The sequence below is a fragment of the Dipodomys merriami genome, unplaced genomic scaffold, assembly GCF_024711535.1.
Source record: "Dipodomys merriami isolate MVZ:Mamm:240054 unplaced genomic scaffold, mDipMer1.0.p SCAF_156, whole genome shotgun sequence".
NCBI lineage: Eukaryota > Metazoa > Chordata > Mammalia > Rodentia > Heteromyidae > Dipodomys > Dipodomys merriami.
The window spans coordinates 1,431,914-1,455,482 of NW_027202893.1; the positions used below are offsets into that span (position 1 = coordinate 1,431,914).

Consider the following 23,569-nt stretch of genomic DNA (forward strand, 5'->3'; position numbering starts at 1 on the left):
GGATAGGAAAAGCAGCCTGAGTGATTAATTCCTTTTATGCCACCATTGGAAGGGAGGATTTACTTCTGGTTAAATACTTATCCCTAAGTTTCTACACATTAAACCACCAGCCCAGATTTCTGCTATTACACCACAACTGTGCTTAGAGACCCGTGGTTGCCATGTTAGGAAGGAGGCTGGACAAGTGATGTAGGAGGGCATAAATTTCCATTAGTATGTGATCCCCTGCCTTAAAAGCCAAGTTCCCCCACAATTATAAAGTCCTTTTTATTAGTCAAAATCACAATCACCTTGATTAAAAGGATGGGACACGCCACCCTCAGCAGAAAATGATACAGTTTATATAGAAAACCTCCCCATCCCTCCCATACCCCAATTTAAAAACTAGAAAAAAATCTGCCCCTCTGCCCTGCAATGGATGTCATGGTAGACTGACTCCTCCAGCGGTACTGCGGCTCTGGAGGGGGCCAGCTCCTCACAGCCCCCTCCACTTCACCTTGGGGAGAGGAGGGATGCTGGTGGTCAACGAGGTCAAAACCATTAGTTCCAGTAATACCAGTTCCCAAACATGCACTTCCTTCCTTTCCCTACCCCAGGCTGGGGACCAAGGGTGAAAAGGATAGAAATGAGCCCAGCCATGAGGAAGAATTTGCGGGAAAATAGAGCCCAAAGAGGTTAGAAGAGTTCCCTCCCCACACTTGAAAAGAAAAGAAAAGAAAAGGCAGTTTGGGGTCTTTATCACACTGAAAAAAATGGTTCCTTTCAGACCTGAGAAAATGACCAAGATATCTAGTCTGGGGAAAGAGTACTGGAAAACTCAGAGCTCATCTAACCCTTGAGCCTCCATTAATTTCAGCTCCAAGGCAATAGCTAAACTAGGTCCCTTTTCTTGGCAACCTGCACTGTCCAGAGCTAGAGATGAAGCAATACAGAGCGAGGAGATCAGGAGGGCACCCCAGGCCCAGGGGTCCCCCCCCAGGTTCCCTCAGTCCTCGGGTGGGATGCGCAGGGCAGAATACACCATCACCCGACTGTCCTCCTGCCGTCGGCCTGCAGAGGGGAAGGTGGGTGAGTCATGGGCAGGGTGAGAGTAGACCACTGACACATGGGGAGTCCTGGACAACAAAGGGGTTCCCAGGTGGTCGGGATAAGTCCAGACTCAAACCCACCAGTCACTGACTGGCTGAACCCAGACTGGTGTTGGTAAAGCTTAGAGACCGAAGGTCACAAATGGACAAAGCAAAACAAAACCCGGAAAGTGGTAGGACAGATCAACAAGGAGGTGGAGGAGATGGGAAATGGACCTGGGCTAGGGCTGGGTTCAGTCATGGGCAGTGGACAAGCAGGTGGGATCTGTCAGGCGATCAGTCCAGGTAGTCAGTCCTTACACGAAAGGCTGCGCTGAATACTTCGGAGGGACCCTCCAGCTGTGATGAAGGCCCAGAGCCCCATGGAAACAGTGACTGCATAGATGGGCAGCAGGCTAGCCTCATACCAAGGGTTCAGGAATGTCTGGGAATGAGGGTAGAAAACAGGTTAGATTCTCCCCCCACCTAATCCCCGTATTCTTTTTGTGCCTCTGATCCAAACCTGCCCCAGGTACCTCAAATTTCTATCCTTACCTTCAGAACACTAATGTCTTGAGGAAAAGGAGATTTTTTTTTTTTTTTTTTTTTGGTGGGGCCTGGGGCCTGAACTCGGGGCCTGGTTGCTGTCCCTCAGCTCTTCAGTTCAAGGATAGCATTCTACCACCTGAGCCACAGTGCCACTTCCGGCTTTTTCTGCTTATGTGATGCTGAGGAATGGAACCCAGGGCCTCATGCATGTGAGGCAAGCACTCTACCACTGAGCCACCTTCCCACACCAAGGGGATTTTTTTTTTTTAATTTTCAGTTCCCTCAGTGGTTTTTGTCACTTCCACTCACCTAAGGCCCTCTGGGTTACAGCCTGATTAGTCCATTCCAACTCCTCCCCAGAGGATCCCTAGAGCTGGCAGCATACCTGATGTAGAACTAACAAACTTTTAAAAGACTCACCTCCTGCCTCTACCCCAAGTTAAGAAGCGTGGACACACCACCACATCCCACTCACCATTAAATGTTTGTTCCCTAACGCAGGCCCTTATCTCCAACTCACCAGTCCTGATGTCAGTAGGTGACTCCCAACCACCAGGCCCAAAGCCCAGTACCGTCTCCTCTCACAGGCATCAAAGAACACAACTCCCCAAAACATATGGAGCAGGATAATGGCTGCTGTCAGAAAGGCTGCAAGGAAGGAGATGGGGATGAGATATATCCCTGATCTTCTCCCAGCCTCCTGAGATGTTGAGCCAAAGACATCTCCCAAGGAAAGTCAATAAATCAGATTAGGGCCAGGGATGGATAGGGCATGAAGGCAACATTGGAAGTGAGCCTTACCTGAAGTCAGGAAGTAATAGGGAGAATCTCCATGGATCCCAACCACACCTGGCCCAAGTGCATCAGCCAAAATATTGATAACAGAGAAGACACCACTGATGATACCGAAGGACAGACCAGAAACTGGGGGGGAGGGAGGGTCTCATCAATGTCAGAGATCAATACAAATTCATTACCAGCGACCCCTACCCCTCCCCAGCAAATTTTCTCCCACATCTACTCTCCCTCCAGACCACTTCTCCTTGGAAGAAAAAGCAGCCACTTAGAATACATGAATATTTTGAGATTTCCCAAAGGGAGGGTGAGGGTGACCAACTCCCTCCTCAGGTCCCTCTCCCTTCCTTGGCTTACCATAGGCCATTTGGCGGATGGAGATGGGTGATCTTCCATCCTCACTCAGCGAAGCTAACCCCTCATCTGCCTTCCTGAGGTGGGGTAGGGGAAACATAAGGGAGGTAGGGATGCTCCTGTCCCCCTAGAATCCTCCCTTGGTGTCTTTCTTTCCAAACCACCACCCTGGGGCTGCCCACTTCCCATAGTCCAAACCATCCCATGGTCCTTACTTAAGCAGCTTGTAGTAGGCAAAGCGGAACACCTCCTGTAGAAGAACAGACACAGCAGCACCAAAAATCAGGAGGCCATACTGGAGCCGAGCATCTGACCGGTCTGTCACATGGACCAAGATGAACCACACCACAGAGGCCAGGAGCAAGGAGACCAGCCAGAAAAATGCCCTGGGAAACAGACAAGGGCAATGAGACAGGCAAGGATGGTGCCAGCCAGAGTCATCAAAGGAGGAGTCGGGTCAAGACTGCAGCATCAAAAGTAGAAGTTAGATTTCCGGATTGTCAGAGAAACAAGGACCAGGACAGAGAGTATCTCTAACAAGGTTTTCATCTTTAGGAATCTGAATGCGGTGGGAAGGGAAGGGATAGGGATCTATCAGCGTGGACACGCAAAGGCGAGGGATCCATTCCTGAATCCTCCAGGGCTCCCGACTCGGGTGACCGAGGTCAGCCCAGCCCACTCACAAGGCCCTCGGCCTTGGGCCTCCACAGACGTCGCGGGGAGCACTAGGGGAGGAATCCGTGCGCTTCCTGGAAGGCGTAAACCAACTGCAGGAAAGGGCAAATCACTCGGCCCCGGATCCCGATCCTGGCCAGCCTTCACCGATTTATCTCCCCCGGCTCAGGCTCCCACGTTCGTCCCAGTGACTCCAGCCCTTTCCGTGTCTCTCGCTCGCTCGCTCGCTCGCTCGCTCGCTCGCTCTGTTCGTCGTCACTCCCCCACCTCGGCACGAACCTCCTACTCACCCCGCGACCAGGATGATTACACGAAGCGGATCCCCAGCCACAGTGATCAAGAAAAGCGCGAAAGCTGGGCCAAACGCGACGAAAGTGCACCCGAAAAACACCGCAGCCCCCATGGCTGGGCAGCTGGGGGCGGGATGGAGCCCCCGGCAGGAGAGACCAGTGGGAGGAGCGCGCCAGCTGGGGAGCCGCGTGGGGCGGAGACGCAGCCCCAGGAGGGGCGCGGCGCAATGTCACCCCCGGACCCCGGGGAAGGGGAAGGGGGGGCGCTGAAACCCCAGATGAAGGTCCGCCGGACCTCTACGGAAGCCGAGGAGGAGACAATTCCCGGCCGCAGCCCCATGGCCACCTCCCATCTAATCCCCACCCCCGGAAGGCCAATGGAGACTCCGTGGGGGCGGGGCTACACCGGAGGGGGCGGGGATACACGACCTGCCGGGAGTTGTAGTCTCCAGGTCTTCTGAGCCCTGGACTGGGTCGTGGGAGGGGCTCCAGCTCGTTAAAGGGAGTGGGCTGATACTGCGCCTAGTTAGACCACTGATTCCAGAGATGCTATCGTTATTATATGGGGAAGGGTGGCAGCAATCCTACCTCTCCTGGAAGGGCTACAGAAAGGGGAAGATCCTGTTGAATCTAAGGGACAAATAAAAAGAGATTACAGGATAGGGGGTGCAGGGAGATAGGGACGGGTATTGTTCTTACTTGAATAAGAGGAAATGAGCTAGAGCTGCTACCTAAGTATGAAAGTTAAAGAGACTTAAAAGAAGAAACTCTTTTTATAGGCTAGTATAGGAAACATGGAATACAAGAGTGTCTCCAGTGAAGCCTTTATCTGTACTCTGGAATAATTGAATTAGAGAGAAGCAACAGGAACCTGGAGAGAAATGTTAGGAAGATGTTTAGAAAAAATTCAGGAATTAAAAAGCAATTCGAGTGATGGGAAAATGACACATATTGTTCCCCTCCCCCCAGTTCTTTTTATGTCATACTTCCTTTATTTATTTTCTGAAAAATGAACTGCAGTAGTGTCTTTTCCTCTGGCGGAGCAGATTTTATATTAGAATAACAGGAAGTTAAAGTAGTAGAGGAGGGTATGGTTACTTCATTTGAATGTGGAGAAATTGGTCCATATCGAGATGCCTAGGACAGAAAAGTGAGAGAATCTGGAATAGTAAGTAAATCAAAATTAAAAAAAAAAAAAACAAGACAAACTAGAAATTGTTTGAATAGAACTAGACTTCCTGAAAGTGATTTATGATCCAATGAGTATATGTACATTCATATAGGTATTTTCTACCTTTTTACAGGAAATTCTGGAAAGGATCTGATAAATCAATTTTCACCAAGCAGATCTTTCCCCAGACAGTGCTGGCCAGTGCTCAAAACTCCAGTGTGATCTGCTTCTTAGCTCAGCAGGCAGAGTCAAGGGAAGTAGAGAAAAGACAACTCATGTTTCTCTCCTTTTAGCTGTTAGCAGAGAAGCTAACAGCTGCAGAGAGCAGGCTCTAAACTTTGTTCATGAGTGGCTCCGCAGAGACTTGCATAGTGCTTTGCTCACTGTACATGTTGAGCAGGCATTTATTTGTTCTACATATGTGTGTGTGTTCTTTTCATATTCTCTTGCCTGTGAGCTGAATGGCTTAGCTGACTGTTCCTAGCACACTGAGCCTAGCACGTATGTTACTATTTTTAAGTTGAGTTGAATTGAATGAAAAAAAAAAAAACTGTAAGCCTAAAGGAAAAGCTAAATCGTTGAAAATGGGAGATGGGGATTGGCACCTGTCAATGGGGAAGATACTATTAGCTTCCTCTTCTTTCCTGGGTCCAGGAAGTTGAGAAGGTGTGTTAAGGACAGCACTGACCACAAAGGAAGTAACTAGCCTTGGCAGATTTTTACCAGCAGCAACACAGTAGGTGCTTTGCAAGTCACACAGTGATGGGCCTCCTGTCTTGATCCTCTGCCAAGATGGGCAGAGAAGGGGGGCTTTTCGGTCAAGAACAAATGCTCACCCCTTCCTCTGTAGATTTCCATCAGGTTGAAAGAGACTATGTGTAAGCCTTAGAAAGCCAGGCAATCCTGGATAGTGATGGTAAGTTAAGGATAGTAAGAGGAAGAATGAGCTTTTTTGTATTTTTTTTTTTCCAGGACTGAGAAAGAACAAGAAAAGCTGGGGAAAGACTAGGCTTCTTGGTTGACTTCGGTAGCAGCTTTAGGAGCCCTGAATATATCTAATCTAGAGTTTGGAGAGCTGTCCAAGAACAAGTTTCCATCAGAACTGACTTTGCCTCTCTCAATCCAGGCAGTTCTGGCAAAGGAGAACCAGTAGTAACCAATGTTCTTGTCAGCAAGTAGGCGGAGAATTCTGGTCCCAAGAGAAAATAAGGGCTGAAGCTCCCTCCCAGATTTAGAGAGGCAGAAGAGGCGGGGTAAGTTTGGTGGGAAACTGTGTAATTTCCTCTTTTTACTTTCACAGCGATAATTCCAAGTCCAGAATGGATGTCCTCTTTGTAGCCATCCTTGCGGTGCCACTTATCTTGGGTAAGTCTACATCTTTCCCGGAGCTTTGGAGCCAGATTTCCTACCATAAGTGGGATGGCAAAGAACAAAATGTTAAGGAGACTCATTGGGAAGTGCATTCCAGTGTATGGAGTAGAAAGTAGAGCTTTCTCATCTGTGCCAGAGCTCAGATTGGGGGCAGAACAGAGATATCAAAGAGAAAGCCAGGAAACTGGAAGTAAAACAGAGTCCTCCTGTCAAAGAAGCGAAGACTCAGGGAAGATGGAGCCCCAAAGGGAAGACCTGGACTCAATTTTCCGTTACAGGAAAGTTGAAAAAGAGAGAGACCAGCATGAGAATGACAGAAAAGATGGACTTTTGGAAGTTGGGACAATCTGAAACTAGTGAGGGAAGACAGGGTATCTCCTGTCCCAGAGAGTTGGAGGGAAAAAATGTATTAGTAGAGACAGAGTTGTGGGTTGGACTATAACATAGTGGAAAAACTGGTTGTCTTCAGGGACAGGGTCCCAAGAGTAGCTTGGCTCCTTCCCTCCTTTGTTTTCCAGTCTGCCAGGTGTCTCCCATTGTTTTCCTTTCCTCTAGATTCTTATGTCATTAACTAGGGGTTGGAGGGAGAACATTCAAGAAGCTCAGAGAAGTGCTTAGCAGGAAACCTGAAATTTCAGATTCAATCGTCAAAGCTACAATATTTTTAGTTTTGGCAGGGAAGAAAAATTAATGGTGATGTTTCATGGAGTTCAGCTGACTCATTTTAAGAAAATGGATGTTAAGAGGCTTGTTCACTGCTGGTTACCCATGAAGCTAGGAGGACTAAATTCCAAATCTAAAAGCCTGAGAATGTGAGTTATTTATGAAAGACACTGATAAGAGAGGCTCCCTTACAAATATAATCAATTCTGAAGCACACTGAATAAAAAGTTCTTACTTTCCGTTTCTGTCTTCTTCCTACATTTTTTTTTAAGGTTCAGCTCTCCCTCTGGGTTTTTATTGTATATAAAGGGACTTGTTTTCTGTTCAAGGAGTTTCTGGATTGAAAGATCACAAAGTAGCTGGCCTAATTCTAAATAGGGAGCCCAGGATTTTGGGACCTACGGAGGCTGAGAGATAATATGACCCTTGGAGGCAAGACAGAAAGAAGGAAAACTAGTAGAGCTAGAATCAACTTCACATGTCCTTGTTTTCCAGCCTATCCCTTGATTTATAATCCTTGCTCCCTTCCCCATAGGACAAGAATATGAAGATGAAGAAGGACTGGAAGAGATTGAGTATTATCAGGTGATCTATTATTACACAGTCACTCCTAATTATGGTGAGTATGTGAAAAGCTCTGAGCTTTAGTGGGTGGAGACTTTGGAAATATTTAGTTCTGAGATTACCCTTCATTTTAAACTTTCAAGAGTCATGCGATAGTCACGCCTGTAATCCTAGCTACTGAGGAGGCTGAGATCTGAGGATCTCAGTTCAAAGCCAGCTCAGGCAAGAAAATCCATGAAACTCTTATCTCCAGTAAACCACTAGAAAATCGGAAGTGGTGCTGTGGCTCAAGTGGTAGAGAGCTAGCCTTGAGCTGAAGAGCTGAGAGACCATGCCCAGTCCCAGAGTTCAAGTCCAACAAAGAACAAAATAAAATTTTTTTTTAAAAGTCATGATATTATTACTCAAGCTAGTGATTTTTTTATTTTTAAGTTCTGGAGTTTGGGTCTGGGAAGGTGGTTCAGTGGTAGGGTGCTTGCTTTGCATGCATAATGCCCTGGGTTCAATTCCTCAGCACCACATAAGCAGGAAAAGCCGGAAGTGGCGCTGTGGCTCAAGTGGTAGAACACTAGCCTTGAGCTGAAGAGCTGAGGGACAGCATCCAGGCCCAGAGTTCAGGCCCCACAATCGACAAAAAAAATAAAAAATAAAAAAGGTCTGGAGTTTGAACCCAGGGCCTTGCATGTACTTAGCAAATGCTCTGTCACTTGTGCCATGTACCCAGACCTGTAATTTTTTTTTGAGGTACTAAGGAATAAACTCAGGGCTTCAAGCTTACTAGGCAGGTGCTGTACCACTTGAGCCACAGTTCCACTCACTTTTTGTCTTTGGTCCTGGGGCCTGAATTCAGGACCTAGAAGCTGTCCTTGAGCTTTTTTGCTCATGGCTAGCACTCTACTACTTGAGCCACAGCTCCAGTCCTAGCTTTTTAGGTGGTTAATTGAAGACAAGAATCTCATGGACTTTCTTCACCTGGGCTAGCTAGCTTCAAACTACAATCCTCCGAGTTCAGCCTCCCGAGTAGCTAAGATTATAGGCATGCGCCTCCAGTGCCTGGCTGCTTGGGTTATTTTTAAGATAGGGTCTTGCTTTTTCTTGGGGGGGTGGTCCGGTTGTGGGGCCTGAACTTTGGACCTGGGTGCTGTTCCTCAGCTCTTCAGCTCAAGGCTAGTGCTCTACCACTTGAGCCACAATGCTACTTCCAGCTTTTTTCTTTTTTGCTTATGTGGTGCTGAGGAATTGAACCCAGGGCCTCATGCATGCAAGACAAGCACTCTACCACTGAGCCACCTTCCCAGCCCCAGGGTCTTGCTTTATGCTTGTTTTCCTTGTATCATTGGGGATGACAGGTATGTGCCATTGTACCCAACTCTTGTTTGAGGTATGCCCTGACTGGCCTTAAACCCCCTATTTTCACTTCTCAAGTAGGTAGGATTCTAGGCTTGCCCCATTTAGACTCAAACTCAAGATCCGCCTGCCTCCACTTCCTGAATAGCTAGGATTACAGGTATATGCCACTATACTTGGCTAACCTAGTTTTTCTGTTTTCTTTGGTCAGTCATGAGGCTTGAACTCAGCCTGCGTGCTGTCCCTGAGCCTCTTTGTGCTCAAGGCTAGTGCTTTCCCACTTGAGCCACACCACCACTTCTGCTTTTTGAGTGGTTAATTGGAGATAAGAATCTCAAGGGGACTTTTCTGCTTGAGCTGGCTTTGAGCCGCAATCCTCAGCTCTCAGCCTTCTGAGTACCTAGGATTATAGGTGTGTGCCACCAGCACCCAGCAAACCTAGTGACTTTTTAATTCTATGTAAAATGGGCTGGGAATGTGGCTTATTAGTAGAGTGCTTGCCTAGCATGCATGAAGCCTTGGGTTCGATTCCTCAGTACTACATACACAGAAATAGCCAGAAGGGAACTGGGAAGGTGGCTCAGTGGTAGAGCGCTTGCCTTGCATGCCAGAGGCCCTGGGTTCGATTCCTCAGCACCACATAAGCAAAAAGAAAAAAGCCGGAAGTGGCACTGTGGCTCAAGTGGTAGCTCACTAACCTTGAGCTGAAGAGCTGAGGGACAGCGCCCAGGCCCAGAGTTCAGGCCCCACGACTGGACCCCCCCCCCCAAAAAAAAAGAAAGAAATAGCCAGAAGTAACACTTTGGCTCAAGTAGTACAGTGCTAGCCTTGAGCAAAAGAAGTTCAGGGACAGTGTCCAGACACAGGACAAGAAAGAAAGAAAGAAAGAAAGAAAGAAAGAAAGAAAGAAAGAAAGAAAGAAAGAAAGAAAGAAAGAAAGAAAGAAAGAAAGAAAGAAAGAAAGAAAGAAAGAAAGAAAGAAAGAGAGAAACTTAAAAAAATGGTTACTAATTTTGGAAAATTTCCGGTTTGTAAATTATTTTATGTACCAGGTTAAAAATATAAATATAATGGGCTGGGAAGGTGACTCAGTGGTAGAGCACTTGCCTTGCAAGCATGAGTCCCTCAGCACCACAAAAACAGAAGAGGCTGGAAGTGGCACTGTGGCTCAAGTGGTAGAACGTTAGCCTGGAGCTGAAGAGTACCCAGGCCCAGAGTTCACGCCCCACAACCAACAACAACAACAATATATATATATATATATATATATATATATATATATATATATATGATATGTTTTATATAAATACATACACATTCACAAAATTAATTAGAAGTGGATTATACCAATAAATTTTACACCTTAAGTAATTGGATCATTCTGAGCATTTTCTTCACATTCCCTTTATCTTTTGCTACAACTGATTATTTTTTCCCTCCCTAGATGACTTTGGTGCAAATTTTACCATTGACTACTCTATGTTTGAGTCGGAGGACAAGTTGGTGAGTGACCTCTAAATTTAAGAGGGGCAGAATAAGTAATATCAAAATAAAAGGAAGAAAGAAAGAAAGAAAGAAAGAAAGAAAGAAAGAAAGAAAGAAAGAAAGAAGGAAAGAAAGAAAGAAAGAAGGAAGAAAGGAAGGAAAGGAAAGGAAAGAAAGAAAGAAAGAAAGAAAGAAAGAAAGAAAGAAAGAAAGAAAGAGGACAATGTTGAACTGTAACTGATTAACAAAAAATAAAAGTGAGTAAGTGGGAAAATACCTAGGAAATGAGTCCCAAAATAGACTTGTTAGCCATGCCTGGGAAGCAGAAGGAAGCCAGAACCAATAGGTTCACTAATATACTAAGAAAGAGGGGCAGGCAAGGGTCTTGTCAGATGTAAGCACAAAGCAGGGCAAATCCCTAAGCTTGAGTCTTTGCAGGAATGAGTGGGGGAATAGGCTGTTAGTGCAGGCAGAGATAGTGAAGGGGAGAACTCTCAACAGAGAGTCTGTGGGAATGTTGGCATGTTGGATAGTGATGATAATTGTGTTGTTTCCCAATTCTCTTCTGAGGGCAGGATAGGTTGGATAAAGAGGTAACAACACAAACAGCAGAGACGACCATTAGTCTTGAAACAGAACAAGCCAACTACCAGAAGCCTGTCACCACAAAACCAATAACAACAGAACCAGTGAGTTGAATGGAGATGAGCATGGAACCCCCAAAAGATCCTAGGGCTGGTAACATAGAGTAGACAGAGAACTGAAATACCAGGCTTTGGTGGAGAGAAGAGCCAAAGTTAATATACCACAATGCAGGTGTTCATCTGAACTTGGCCTTCACATCTCTTACAGAACTCTCTTACTCTGTATATAAAACAATGGGAAGATTTGTAGTTAACTTTCAGTTCAGTAAAATTCAATGTGTATGTAATTTATGCTTAAGGCTTCTAAGGATGCTGATGCCGATGCAAAAGAAATCTAGGAGGTTGTTACTGCCAAGGAGTTTTAAAAAATATTTACATTTATGAAGTACTTAGAACAAAATGAAAAGGTATGTTACCATGTTAAACTACATATAAGTTTGGGTACATATGATACAGGCAAGTATCTTAGCCAGTGTTGGACAGACAGTGTAGAATAATCTCAAAGGTTTTAGGAAGTGAGCCATACCTTGAGCCATACTTCACTTAAGCCACACCTCTACTTCTAATTCTTTTTTTTTTTTTTGTCAGTCATGGGGCTTGAACTCTGGGCCTGGGCACTGTCCCTCAGCTCTGGCTCTTTTCTTTTCTTTCTTTCTTTTTGAGTAGTTAATTGGAGATGGGAGTCTCATGGACTTTTCCTGTCCAAGCTGGCTTTGAACTGTAATCCTCAGATCTCAGCCTCCTGAGTAGCTAGAATTACAGTCATGAACCACCACAGTCCAATGTGATTGTGGTTTAGATACTACTTGAAGAATAAGTCATCTTTTGGTTGGTAAAAAGCTATGAAAGCAATTAGGAGATAATTACAAATTAAAGATAGGTAGAAGGGAGTGAGTAGAACAAGAATAATGTGTTTAATGAATAGGGCAAGATTGAAGAAAAAAGTCTATAGAGGGGAGCAGTAGAAATTAAAATAGAACTTTTGACTATATCATGATTTCTAGGCCAACTAGAACTACCTAGTAAGAGCTGGGCACTGGTGGCTCACACCTGTAATCCTAGCTACTCAGCAGGCTGAGATCTGAGGATCATGGTTCAAAGCTAGCTCAGGCAGGAAAGGCCGTGAGACTCTTATCTCCAATTAACTACCAGAAAACAGGAAGTGGTGCTTAGGCTTAAGTGGTAGAGGGCTCACCTTGAGCTGAAGAGCTCAGGAATAGCACCCAGGCCCAGAGTTCAAGCCCCACAACAACAACAACAACAAAAAGTGTAAGACTCTATAAGCAAACTTAGTAATATCACATGTGGTAAGATGGGCTAAATTATAGTCTGAAATATCAGAGTAAAGTTTGGATTTATAAGCAATAGGGAACTTAATTACATCTTTCAGCATAGTAAAGCCACAATGAAGTGCATTTGAGGAAAACAAAAAACCTCTTTATCTGTTTGGATGTAAGATGCAATTTAGTAGCTGAATGCTGATGGTTCATGCCTATAATGTAGCTACTCTAGAGGCTCATGAGTTGAAACCAGACCAGGCAGAAATGTTCATGAGACTCTTATCTCCAATTAACCACTAAAAAACTGGAAGTGGTGCTGTGGTTCAAGTGGTAGAGTGCTGGCCTTGAGCTGAAGTGCTGAGGGACAGCACCCAGGCCCAGAGTTCAAGCCTCACAACTGACCCCCCAAAAAATCAGGAAGTTGTAGAGCCCTAGCCTTGAACAAAAAAGCTCAGCCCTGAATTCAAACCCCAGGATGGGCACAGACACACATAAAATGCAATGTAGTAGAGAGAGATTCACGAGACTTTTATTGTTCCAGGGATAATCTGTTAAAGTCTCAGACTAAGGAAATAACATTATGAATTGAGAGGAGTAAAATAAGAACTAATTTTTGCTTTGATTCAGTGACAATTCATATGAGGAATAGGAGAGAGTTAATATAACTTATAGGTTTTAAACATGTTTGGGAAGATGGCTGACAAACTATAGGAGACCAGAGTGGTTTAGAAGAGAAGTTATAAATTTGGCATTGACCAAGATGAATTTGTGTTGACAGCCCTATAAGGATATCCTAAAGTCAGCAGAACTAGGTCAGGTAGAGTTCCAAGTGCAAAGGCACAGTTACGAAAGAAATGAGCTCAACAGAAGCAGTACACACAGATCAAAAGGTCATTAAAACCTCAGCCTGTCATTCATAAGAGGAGGAAGGGTCAACCAAGGAAGTTAAGGAGGATTGATAGGAAAGGGAGGCAGTTTGTACTATAGGAACTAGAAGAGAAACTTGGGATAAAAAAATCAAAAGCTTGGGGCTGGGAAGGTGGCTCAGTGGTAGAGCGCTTGCCTTGCATGCATGAGGCCCTGGGTTCGATTCCTCAGCACCACATAAGAAAAAAGAAAAAAGCCGGAAGTGGCGCTGTGGCTCAAGTGGTAGAGCACTAGCCTTGAGCTGAAGAGCTGAGGGACAGTGCCCAGGCCAGAGTTCAGGCCCCACGACTGGACCAAAAAAAAAAAAAAAAATCAAAAGCTCCAAAGTGTCAAAGGATTAGTTTTAATAGAATGATTAGAGAAGGTTAGATTTTGTGGAATTAAAAAACAAACAAGCCAGTTGAGGTAGCACATGCCTATAATGCCAGGCACTTGAAAGGTGGAGACTAGAGTATTTCAAGTTCAAAATCTCATTATACTATTTCATAAAAACAGAGGCTAATATGTGGAAATTGCCCAATGAAATCCCCTTATATAACTAATATGTGCTAAAAGGGAGGTGGGAACTGGAAATTAGTTCAATGGTAAAGTGCTTACTTAGCATGTAGATGGCCCTGTGTTCCATTTGGTGCCACAAAACAAAACAAAATACGGAGAACATGAGTACACTGAGGGAATAGAGACAAGTGGAGACAAACCATCTGAAAAACGTAATATGAAAAAAGAATAGAGCCAGGCACCAGTGGCTCACACCTGTAATCCCAGCTACTCAAGAAGCTGAGATCTGAGGATCGTAGTTCCAAGCCAGCTTGGGCAGGAAAGTCCATGAGACTCTTTTTTTTTTTTGGGGGGGGGGGAATGATCCGGTTGTGGGGCCTGAACTCGGCCTGGGCGCTGTCCCTCAGCTCTTCAGTTCAAGGCTAACGCTCTACCACTTGAGGCACAGTGCCACTTCCAGCTTTTTTCATTTTCTTTTTGCTTATGTGGTGCTGAGGAGTCGAACCCAGGGCCTCATGCATGCAAGGCAAGCGCTCTACCACTGAGCCACCTTCCCAGCCCCCATGAGACTCTTATCTCCAATAAATCACCAGAAAACCAGAAGTGCTGCTCAAGGAGTAGAGCATTCACCTTGAGCTGAAGAGCTCAGGGATGGTGCCCAGGCCCAGAGTTTAAGCCCAATGACTGACAATAATAAAAAAGAATAGCAATGGCTGAACAACAGGACTAAAGAGCATCTGGCATATACTTGGAACACAGATGGGAGGAGCCAGCAGGAATGGAAAGCTTAAGTCTGCCAATAGGGACAGATTTATATTTTTATAGTATGTAGGTGGTTTCCGGTAGATTGTAGGGAACAGGAACTTGTGGATAGGAACCATGACTTGTTCTTACTCATATGCATCATATACCTAGCATATTGTCACACTCATTTTTTTAAAAAATTAGACATGATTGAATTTAGTTAAGGGTATTGAATTGACATCTCTATAGTGATGGGAAGGAGGGCTGGATCTTTCTTCTGGAACTAGAGTAAAGAAAGACAGGCTTAATGTAAAGAGGTGGCTATCCTTTTGGAGGGGGAGTGGGAACCGGTAGGATAACCCTGGATTATTTTGGGGGGATGTCTGTATTTTAGCAGAGTCCAGACTTGAATGATGCTGTATCTAGTCTGCAGAGTCCTGTTTCCTTTCTCCTGTCCTGGGCCCTCCTACAGGGGGGGATGTATTTCATGTAGAAGGTAAGATACAGCCACTAGCCTTGGGGGAGTCTGAAGTAATTCTTACCAGTTATCTTTGGCTAGCATTTCCAGCCTGGTTATTTCTCAGCTGCTTAATAAGAAGAATCACATTTAGGGAGAGAAAAACACCTCTTTATTATCTAGTCTTAAAGAAGTTTGGGAAATATGAGGAAACTCAGTAGTTTTTCTGAATTAAGAAGACTTCAGGACCTCCTAAAGCAGAGCAAGTGGAATAGAGGAGCTGCTCCAGGCTTCCAGTATGCCTTGAGAAATCAGAGGTGGTTCTATTCTGGCTGGGTTTGAAGGCATGGCGGGTGTCAGAAAGCAAAATAGGCAGGTCATGTAACATGGTGGAGTAAGGAGTCAAAGTTCAGAGTCAGGAGTGGGTGTAGGTTCCTTATCTCATGAGAGAGACTGTAGGGGAAAGGAGTCAAGAGGAAGCTGTAATATATGGAATGAAAGTTGGGAGTCTACTTAACTATAAAACAAAAGACATTTAGCTAGAGGAGAAAGGAGGAATGGAGGGGACAGATCTTTCTCAAGAATTAAAACATGGGAAGGTAGAATTAAAACATAATCTACAGAATATGAAATCTGTGAAGTATTTGCATAGAATTGGGAACCACAGAAGAGCTTCATGGATTCCTGATCTGTTTCCATTATTTCTCCCCTCCCCCCCTCCCCACTCTCTTTCAGTGCCCTTTTAGGTGAGAAAAAGCTGCTTTGACTCTTTGGATGAAGCTTTAGCAAGAAGTTGGAAATTTTTTTTTTTTTTTTTTGTCAGTCATGGGGCCTGAACTCTGGGCCTGGGTGCTGTCTCTCAGAATTTCAGCTCAAGACTAGTGCTCTACCACTAGAGCCACAGTGCTACTTCTGGATTTTTCTGCTTCTGTGGTGCTGAGGAATCAAACCCAGGGCCTCATGCATGCAAGGCAAAAACACTCTACCACTGAGCCACCTTCCCAGCCCCAGAAAATAAATTTTTAAAAAAATGAAATAACTTCATTACTATCTATTTCTTCATGAGTGTCTACGCTAAAGTCACAACACTAAAGAGATCTCCAGGACTTGGGGGCAGGAAGGGGAGATTAGAAAGGGAATTAGGCAATAATAGATGAGAGGAAATTATGGGCTGGGGATAAACCTAGAATTTTGTACCGATTTGTAGAACACCCACAGAAAACAAGCCTATTCTAGTCATTCAACTCTCTTTAATTCTATTTTATTTATTTCTTTATACGGTATTGAGATTATATGTTGGGGAAAACTAGAGATTTATAGACCTTTTTATAAAATAAATACATCACTAAACATGGAAAATGTTAGGTATTAGAAAATACTTAAAATGATTCACGCATATTCTCATTTACTACTCATATCCTCGTCCAACAACGCACCTTTTGTATACAGTCATTATGATAAGCACATACTTAAAAATTTTTTTAATTCTTTTTTTTTTTTTTTGTCGGTCGTGGGGCTTGAACTCTGGGCCTGGGCGCTGTCCCTCAGCTCTTCAGCTCAAGGCGAGCGCTCTACCACTTGAGCTACAGCGCCACTTCCGGTTTTCTGGTGGTTTATTGGAGATAGGAGTCTCACGGTCTCTCCTGCCCGGGCTGGCTTTGAACCGCGATCCTCAGATCTCAGCCTCCTGAGTAGCTAGGATGACAGGCGTGAGCCACCAGCGCCCGGCTAATTTTTTTAATTCTTAAGTATACGGTAGACCCTAATCAAAATTAGGCTGCCCTCTAGTGGCCTGTTCCGTGTCATCTGGTCAACCGGTCTACACTAGCCGAGGATCCTGCATTCTTTTCTCCCCGTCGTTCTCTTCAAACACTGCCACCGACAACGAACAGTTAACATCTCCGATATTGTTTGAGACTTCCCAAATTTTAGTCTCGCCTTCTTCCTTCAAACTCCTTGGAATCTTCTACAGGAGCAAATAAGGAACTGAAGCAGGACAAAGCCGTAACTTCGTTGATCAAGGGATCTTACCCTCCTCTGACTCCCTGTGCTCAGAGTCTGAGAATTCAGGGTCTGAAAAGCCCCGGCCGAAGGGTCAAGAACAACCGAGTTCGGCTTTGACCTCTAGCGTCTTGGCGGGCTGGCATCAGCGCTGGTAACGTGCGTGGCAGGTTATGTAAGACCAGGGCTGGAGGAGCCGCCCCAGCGGGAGCCCGGGAGAGGACGTGGTGTTCTCGGCCGCCGTCCCCACCCTTCTCACCCGGCAGGGCAAGAGGCACCCAACTTGGACGAGAGGAAGGGAGGGTGAAACAGAGACCGGGGGAGTCACGAGGGCTGGGCCGCCGAGAGCAGGAGCGGGACACACCGTGTCTCACGTCCATGCTCTCTCACACGTTGCAGACACAAGTCGCTGACGGTTTCCACGTGTGGCGCTCGTGAGCGGAGGCGCGCGGTGGCGGGGGGGGGGGGGGGGGGGAGGCAGAAACCCCGAGGGGTGGAACCGGAGATCCCACGTCCGGAGGCACGCGCCTCCAGTCGTGCGGCCTTTCTCTCCAGCCTGACGCCTCCCAAGCATCACCAGTCTATTTAAGGCCATGGGTTCCGCCTTGTTCCTCCTTTCTCTCCTTTTTTTTCCCCTTCACTCTTTTTGCAATCCTCCTCTCCCGCCCCCCCGCCCCCCCTTCCCCAACATCACCGGGTCCTCTCCCGGAGCCGCATGTAGGGGCGGAGCACGGAATGCTTTCCTTCCAGCCAATCACCACCTTGCTGCTTCTCTATTGGCCGAGCCCCTGTGCGCTACAGCAAATGGCTTGTGAATTTCTGTATGGAGAGTCAAGTGTTACCGGCTAAGCAACCAATGAAAGCGCGAGATCTGTATACGCAGGAGGAGGCACGTGCGGGACCGCACGTGTCTGGGAGGGGGTAGGGGCGGGACCCACGGAGAGTGAGGCGGAGGTGGGTAGACTAGACTGAAGAGTCTGACTGAGAAGCCGCCGGAGACAGAGCCTGACCTGAGCTGATCGATACAGGTAAGGAGACCCGGGGGACAAATAGACATTGGGGAGGGCTGCACCCAGAGAGAGTGGGTTTGGAAGAGTACACACAGATTTTAGTTTTAGGAGGGATTGCATCACCTGGCCGGGCGCGAATCGGAGGTACCAGAGCGGAGATCTTGATCCTGAGAGATTGGAAAAGGGGCAGCCAGGCCAGTAAGGGTAGGGGCGGTTCCCGTAGGAATACTAGGTAGGTGCCGGTGTAGAGGTTTGCCACTAGCTGGTGGTATGATCTGGGCAACAGCCGAGGGAAACTGGGCAAATGGGAAGGTGTCAATTCAGGTATTTACTCTGAACCAAAGGAAAAAACATCAGACGCTTTTTGTCATGCCAAGAGCTTCTCTGCAGAAGCTAGAGAGTCAGTACCAGGTGTGTGTGTGTGTGTGTGTGTGTGTGTGTGTGTGTGTGTGTGTTATGGGTAGAGGTGGGTGCAATATACCCTGTCTCCCAGTCCATTGTCAAATCCTAACACTTTGATTTCAACCTCCCCTCGCTTTGCTCTTCAGTTGCAGGTTCGGATCTTTGGGTACTACAGGAGCTGCTCTCCAGCCCCTTCTGGACCTATGGATTCCCCATCTAGCATTTCTTCTTATTCCTCCTCCTCTCTCTCTCCTTTTTCCACCTCCCCAGTGAACAGTGACTTTGGCTTCCCCTCCGATAGTGAGAGGGAGGACAAGGGAGTCCTGGGGCCCCGGCCAGACACTTTTGGGCAGAGGGGAGGGTCCCGGCCCAGTCCGGGACCTATCCGATTCAGGCATCGAACCAAGGTTTCCAGGAGCCAACATACAGCATCTCACCTGGAACAGCAAGGCTTGGCTTCTCCTATGTCAGGATCTGGGGTCAAAAGATCAAGACCTGGTGAATTGGAGACCAGTCAGAATACCCAAAGTTGTACCACAGAGGGAGACCTTCTCTTTGCTCAGAAGGTAAGACAAAGCAGTAAAAGGAGACCCTTGGCTGCAGTGCTTAAACACCTAATTGGGTGATCAAGACCTAAGAATCATTACTCCTGGAGTAGGCAATCCTTGCTGTTGTCAGAACCTTTGTGCTGTTTCTCTGCAGTGTAAAGAGCTCCAAGGATTCATTCGCCCTCTTACGGACCTACTGAATGGGCTGAAGATGGGCCGCTATGAAAGAGGTAATTATTTGATTAATTGTATTTTTCCGGGCTCCTACCCAAGGGCCTCTACCCTTGTCTCTGTATGTCTATTTTTGCCAGTTTTCCATCTTTGTAGATATATTTCTGTCTTTTTCAAATCTCTCTCTTCCTCTCCCCTCTCTCTCCTTCTCTCTTTCTGTCTCCTGAACTAAGGGTTTGAAGTCAAGGCCTTATACTTACTAAGCTAGCACCTTATCACTTGAATGCACCTTCAGCCTGCAAGAAGTAGCTGGGGGTAGGGGGAGATGATTTTAAGTCTTGAGAGCTAGGATTTTTCTTTTTGTTGCTTTGGTATCTTCTTTAGGTGAATCAGTTTCAGTACTCTCTGTCCTTCTTTAACTGACCATTTTGGATTGCAAACCTTACGCCTTTTTTTTTTCTCTTCCTCACCCAGGATTGAGCAGTTTCCAGCAGAGTGTGGCAATGGACAGGATCCAGCGTATTGTGGGTGTTTTGCAGAAGCCTCAGATGGGGTAAGTCTCCCTAGTTCTTTACTCAGTACCTCATTAAAAGGAAAGCTGTAAAATCTAGGGTTTGTTTCTTTTCTTTTCTTCCACACTGAATGACTTTCTTAAAATGTTCTTTTCATAGGGAGCGTTATCTTGGAACCCTGCTACAAGTAGAAGGGATGTTAAAGACTTGGTTTCCTCATATAGCTGTCCAGAAGTCATCACTGAGAAGCAGCAGGCACCAATTTGAAAAGCAGGTAACAATTTGAAAACTAGAGGCAGTGGTAAAAGAATAATCCAGTACTGGGATAGCATACAGAAAGGTGATTCTCCCTCCATTTTCTCTGGATGTTTTTCACAAGTTTCTTTGAGGAAAGGAAGGACATGCCCAAGTTTCCTGAATTGTCTTGATTTCTAGATTTGTTTTTGTTTTGTCTGCATGTTTGTTGTTGTTCTGTTTGGATGCCTGGGCACACATCCACAAAGTTTAATCCTATCCTTCATGTAGCTTATCTGCTTTCTGCCTAGAGAAAGCTTTTTATCTGTCCAAATGATTCCTGAAGGAAGATGCCTCAGCTTTTTTTCTGTTGCCCCTTTTCCTCTGTCCATCTTTTCACTCCTGTCCAAGTATCTCTACTGGGTTTCAAGGAATGGTCATAAGAGATAAATCACTAGGAGTGAGGGAGAAGACATCCATGAGACATGTACAGGGAGGAGCATCAGATAGATTCCTTTTTTTTGGGGGGGGGGGTCTGGTCGTGGGGCCTGAACTCTGGGCCTGGGTGCTGTCCCTCAGCTCTTCAGCTCAAGGCTAGCGCTCTACCACTTGAGCCACAGCGCCACTTCCAGCTTTTTTCTTTTTTTGTGTATGTGGTGCTGAGGAATCGAACCCAGGGCCTGAGGCATGCAAGGCAAGCGCTCTACCACTGAGCCACCTTCCTAGCCCTGGATAGATTCTTATACCTGATTTTTAGGTGACCTGTTTTCTGTGCCATCAAATAATAGGGTATTGACATAGAATTAAGTAAATGGGGAAAGGAGGGAGCTTCTGGAACATAATAACCTATCCTTTGGTCAACCACACTTATTAATGCTGTGAAAGTAACTGGTTAAAAAATAAGCAGCAATGGGCTGGGAAGGTAGCTCAGTGGTAGAGTGCTTGCCTTGCATGCATGAGGCCCTGGGTTTGATTCCTCAGTACCACATAAGCAGAAAAAGCTGGAAGTGGAGCTGTGGCTCAAGCGGTAGAGCACTAGCCTTGAGCTGAAGAGCTGAGGGACAGCGCCCAGGCCCAGAGTTCAGGCACCATGACTGGCAAAAAATAAAAAATAAAAATAAGCAGCAAGATCTTGCCTATGGGTTAGTTTATACTTGTGTTAGTTTATACTTGATACTAAAGGCTGGTAGAACACTTATATGAGACCCTGGGTTCATTCCCAGCATGGCCAGAAAAAAAAAATTAAAACCAGTATTTAAGAGGCCAAGGCAGTAGGATCACATTTTGAGGTTAGCCTGAATTGCATAGCACGTGCCAAGCCAGTTTGAAGTACATAGTGAGGCCCTAGCTTAAAAAAAAAAAAAAAAACATAGAAAATAAGAACTTAAACTATAGCCAGGCATCATGGTGGTATACTCCTGTAATCCATGCGCTCAGGAGGCTGAGGCAGGAGATTCTCAAATTTAAGGCTAGTTTGGGCTACATAATAAGACCCTGTCTCAAAAACAAATAATTTGTTTTAACTTTTCTTTGGTCTTTTCTTTTTTGGTACTGGGGATCAAGCCCAGGACATTATATTTGCTGGGCAAGCACTTTGCCACTGAGCTATAGCCCAGCCAGAAAACTAAGAATTTAAAATACAGAAATTGAGAAATGATTATTTCAATTCAAAATAGACTTCTCTGGGTAGGGTTGTTGCTCATTGTGAGAATATGTACCCAGTATATATAAGACTCCTGAGATTGATTCCTTAGCACCATTAATTTTTAAAAACTACAAAAAATGATTTTAAGGAAATTCAAAATTAATTACCTCATAAACAGAACCTATAGAGTTTTCTTTTCTTTTTTTCTGCTTCTTCTTCTCCCCCCATCCCCCCCCCCACCCCCGTCCTGGGGCTTGAACTCTGGGCCTGGGTTCTGTCTCTGAGCTTTTGTGCTCAAGGCTAGGACTCTACCACTTGAGCCACACCTCCACTTCTGAATTTTCTGGGTAGTTAGTGGAGATAAGAGTCTCACAGACTTAGCCGGGTGCCAGTGGCTCACACCTGTAATCCTAGCTACTTAGGAGGCTGAGATCTGAGGATTGCAGTTCAAAGCCAGCCCCGACAGGAAAATCCAAGAGACTCTTATCTCCAATAAATGACCAGAAAACCAGAAGTGCTCCTGTGGCTCAAATGGTAGAGCACTCCTCTTGAGCTGAAGAGCGCAGGGATGTACCCAGCCCAGGGTCCAAGCCCCATGACAAAAAAAAAAAAAAAATCTCATGGACTTCCTTGCCCTGGCTGGCTTTGAACTATGATTCTCAGATCTCAGCATCCTTAATAACCAGGATAACAAGCAGAACCCATCATCACCCAGCAGGGTTTTATTTCTTAATATTCAGTGCCTAATATGGTACATGGCACATAGTAGGCCCTCAACTGCTTGTTGAATATGTGATATTACTAGACTAAAAGTTTTTACTTAATTATACTCTGGTAAGAACATATCTGTTACACAAAACAAGGTATATTTGCATTGCAAACTGAATTCCCAAGGAAAGCAAGGGTTTGAGAAGTTAGGTGGAGCTAATATGAAAGTTTTTAAATGTTTTTATTTTCATTCCCCCCCCCCCCCCCGATCTAGCATTTTCCCAGCCATCACAGAGATTCAGCTGCTTCTTCTCCTGTACCTCCCGTGGAGAAGATGGGTCAGACACAGCTAGGACATTTCATTTTGAAACCAAAGCAGCCTTGGCAGGTTACGGAATGGCCAGCTATGAACCTCACCTGGATTCACACCACTCCAATTTGTAATCCCCCTCTTAGTTCCCCAGGTACCATCTCCTTTAGCCATGGTCCCTTAGACAGTGGAACCAGCATTGGTGTCATCCTTTTCCTCCAACATGGAATGCAGCCATTCACCTACTCGGCTCCAACCACACCAGTTCCATCTACTACAGTGCCTCCTGTTGTTCCTGGTGATCTTAAGAAACTATCTGGAGAGGGGCCTCGTTGTCACAGCTTGCCAGTAACTCTGTCATCAGATTGGAACTGCACCCTCTCACCTCCTGGTCCACCCACCATAGCCAGGGAGATGACTATGGGACACCTAGAGGAGCAGACGAGAAGCTCTCTGCCAATTGCTCCCAAGGCTCATCTCCTCAACCCCTAACCCAGGCTATATACCTGTCCCATGTGATTATGTAAATATGTATTTTTTACTTTTAATGTATTTGTGTTGAGGGAAGAGAAATTCTTTCTGATTAAAGAGCTGTATTTTTTTTTTTTTTACTCAACCACTTTGTGATTAGAAACTTTTTGTCTCAAATATCCATCTTTATTTCTCTGAGCTGCAGAAAAGATGGGGTGGGAGCTGGGAAGGTGGCTCAGTGGTAGAGCACTTGCCTTGCATGCATGAGGCCCTGGGTTCAATTCCTCAGCCCCACCTAAGCAGGAAAAAAAAAAGCAGGAAGCGGCACTGTGGCTCAAGTGGTAGAGCGCTAGCCTTGAGCTGAAGAGCTGAGGGACAGCACCCAGGCCCAGAGTTCATGCCCCAGGACTGGACCCCCCCCCCAAAAAAAAAAAAAGAAAAGAAAAGATGGAGTGGGAATGTTTGTGAACATGAGTTCCACCAAGTTATCAAGTTTTGATGGAACACCATGGGTCCTATGGGAGAAGTAAAGAGACTCTTGCTGTCGTTTTTTTCTAGTGAAGACCTTTGGGATGGTTACAAGATTGAATTGATTTTTTTTTTTTTCAGATTCAGGCTAGTACCTTCCCTTTTTCTTTTTTTGTCAATTGTGAGGCTTAAATTCTGGGCCTGGGCG

General features: G+C 45.6%; 3 protein-coding genes across 7 annotated transcripts; 2 read left to right on the forward strand and 1 right to left on the reverse strand.

Moving 5' to 3' along the window:
* Nucleotides 1–253: 253 nt before the first annotated feature.
* On the reverse strand, nucleotides 254–4,070 carry LOC138827470 (gamma-secretase subunit APH-1A). Its single transcript, XM_070022990.1, has 7 exons — nucleotides 3,731–4,070; nucleotides 2,981–3,151; nucleotides 2,769–2,842; nucleotides 2,418–2,540; nucleotides 2,137–2,264; nucleotides 1,389–1,512; nucleotides 254–1,050 (listed from the first exon to the last, which is right to left on the reverse strand). The coding sequence occupies exons 1-7, from the start codon at nucleotides 3,841–3,843 to the stop codon at nucleotides 986–988; spliced, it is 798 nt and encodes a 265-aa protein (XP_069879091.1). The 5' UTR covers nucleotides 3,844–4,070; the 3' UTR covers nucleotides 254–985.
* An 804-nt stretch (nucleotides 4,071–4,874) lies between these two features.
* LOC138827471 (uncharacterized protein C1orf54-like) lies at nucleotides 4,875–15,911 on the forward strand. Of its 5 annotated transcripts, none has more exons than XM_070022993.1 (7): nucleotides 4,876–4,898; nucleotides 6,202–6,266; nucleotides 7,471–7,554; nucleotides 10,291–10,349; nucleotides 10,907–11,020; nucleotides 14,819–14,920; nucleotides 15,628–15,911. In XM_070022993.1, exons 2-6 carry the CDS (start codon nucleotides 6,221–6,223, stop codon nucleotides 14,915–14,917), a joined length of 402 nt encoding a protein of 133 aa, XP_069879094.1. In that variant the 5' UTR covers nucleotides 4,876–4,898; nucleotides 6,202–6,220; the 3' UTR covers nucleotides 14,918–14,920; nucleotides 15,628–15,911. The 5 variants fall into 5 exon arrangements, with proteins under 5 accessions (XP_069879097.1, XP_069879094.1, XP_069879096.1 ...); XM_070022995.1 differs by having other exon boundaries at nucleotides 14,822–14,920; nucleotides 15,617–15,911; XM_070022991.1 differs by having other exon boundaries at nucleotides 4,877–4,898; nucleotides 15,617–15,911.
* A 1,481-nt stretch (nucleotides 15,912–17,392) lies between these two features.
* LOC138827472 (circadian-associated transcriptional repressor-like) lies at nucleotides 17,393–23,031 on the forward strand. The gene is made up of 6 exons (XM_070022997.1): nucleotides 17,393–17,910; nucleotides 18,441–18,860; nucleotides 18,997–19,072; nucleotides 19,488–19,566; nucleotides 19,685–19,799; nucleotides 22,387–23,031. Exons 2-6 carry the CDS (start codon nucleotides 18,498–18,500, stop codon nucleotides 22,912–22,914), a joined length of 1,161 nt encoding a protein of 386 aa, XP_069879098.1. The 5' UTR covers nucleotides 17,393–17,910; nucleotides 18,441–18,497; the 3' UTR covers nucleotides 22,915–23,031.
* Nucleotides 23,032–23,569: the final 538 nt, after the last annotated feature.

What these genes read in the sequence shown, in the direction of transcription:
- LOC138827470 (XM_070022990.1), bottom strand. Translation starts at nt 3,843, where the DNA reads ATGGGGGCTGCGGTGTTTTTCGGGTGCACTTTCGTCGCGTTTGGCCCA. An exon ending in GCCTACTACAAGCTGCTTAA is followed by an intron (nt 2,843 to 2,980) that starts GTAAGGACCATG and finishes ACCCCACCTCAG; the next exon opens with GAAGGCAGATGAGGGGTTAG. An exon ending in CATCCGCCAAATGGCCTATG is followed by an intron (nt 2,541 to 2,768) that starts GTAAGCCAAGGA and finishes CCTCCCCCCCAG; the next exon opens with TTTCTGGTCTGTCCTTCGGT.
- LOC138827471 (XM_070022993.1), top strand. Translation starts at nt 6,221, where the DNA reads ATGGATGTCCTCTTTGTAGCCATCCTTGCGGTGCCACTTATCTTGG. An exon ending in TTGAGTCGGAGGACAAGTTG is followed by an intron (nt 10,350 to 10,906) that starts GTGAGTGACCTC and finishes TTCTGAGGGCAG; the next exon opens with GATAGGTTGGATAAAGAGGT. An exon ending in AACCAATAACAACAGAACCA is followed by an intron (nt 11,021 to 14,818) that starts GTGAGTTGAATG and finishes TCTGTATTTTAG; the next exon opens with CAGAGTCCAGACTTGAATGA.
- LOC138827472 (XM_070022997.1), top strand. Translation starts at nt 18,498, where the DNA reads ATGGATTCCCCATCTAGCATTTCTTCTTATTCCTCCTCCTCTCTCTCT. An exon ending in ACCTTCTCTTTGCTCAGAAG is followed by an intron (nt 18,861 to 18,996) that starts GTAAGACAAAGC and finishes GTTTCTCTGCAG; the next exon opens with TGTAAAGAGCTCCAAGGATT. An exon ending in GGCACCAATTTGAAAAGCAG is followed by an intron (nt 19,800 to 22,386) that starts GTAACAATTTGA and finishes CCCCCGATCTAG; the next exon opens with CATTTTCCCAGCCATCACAG.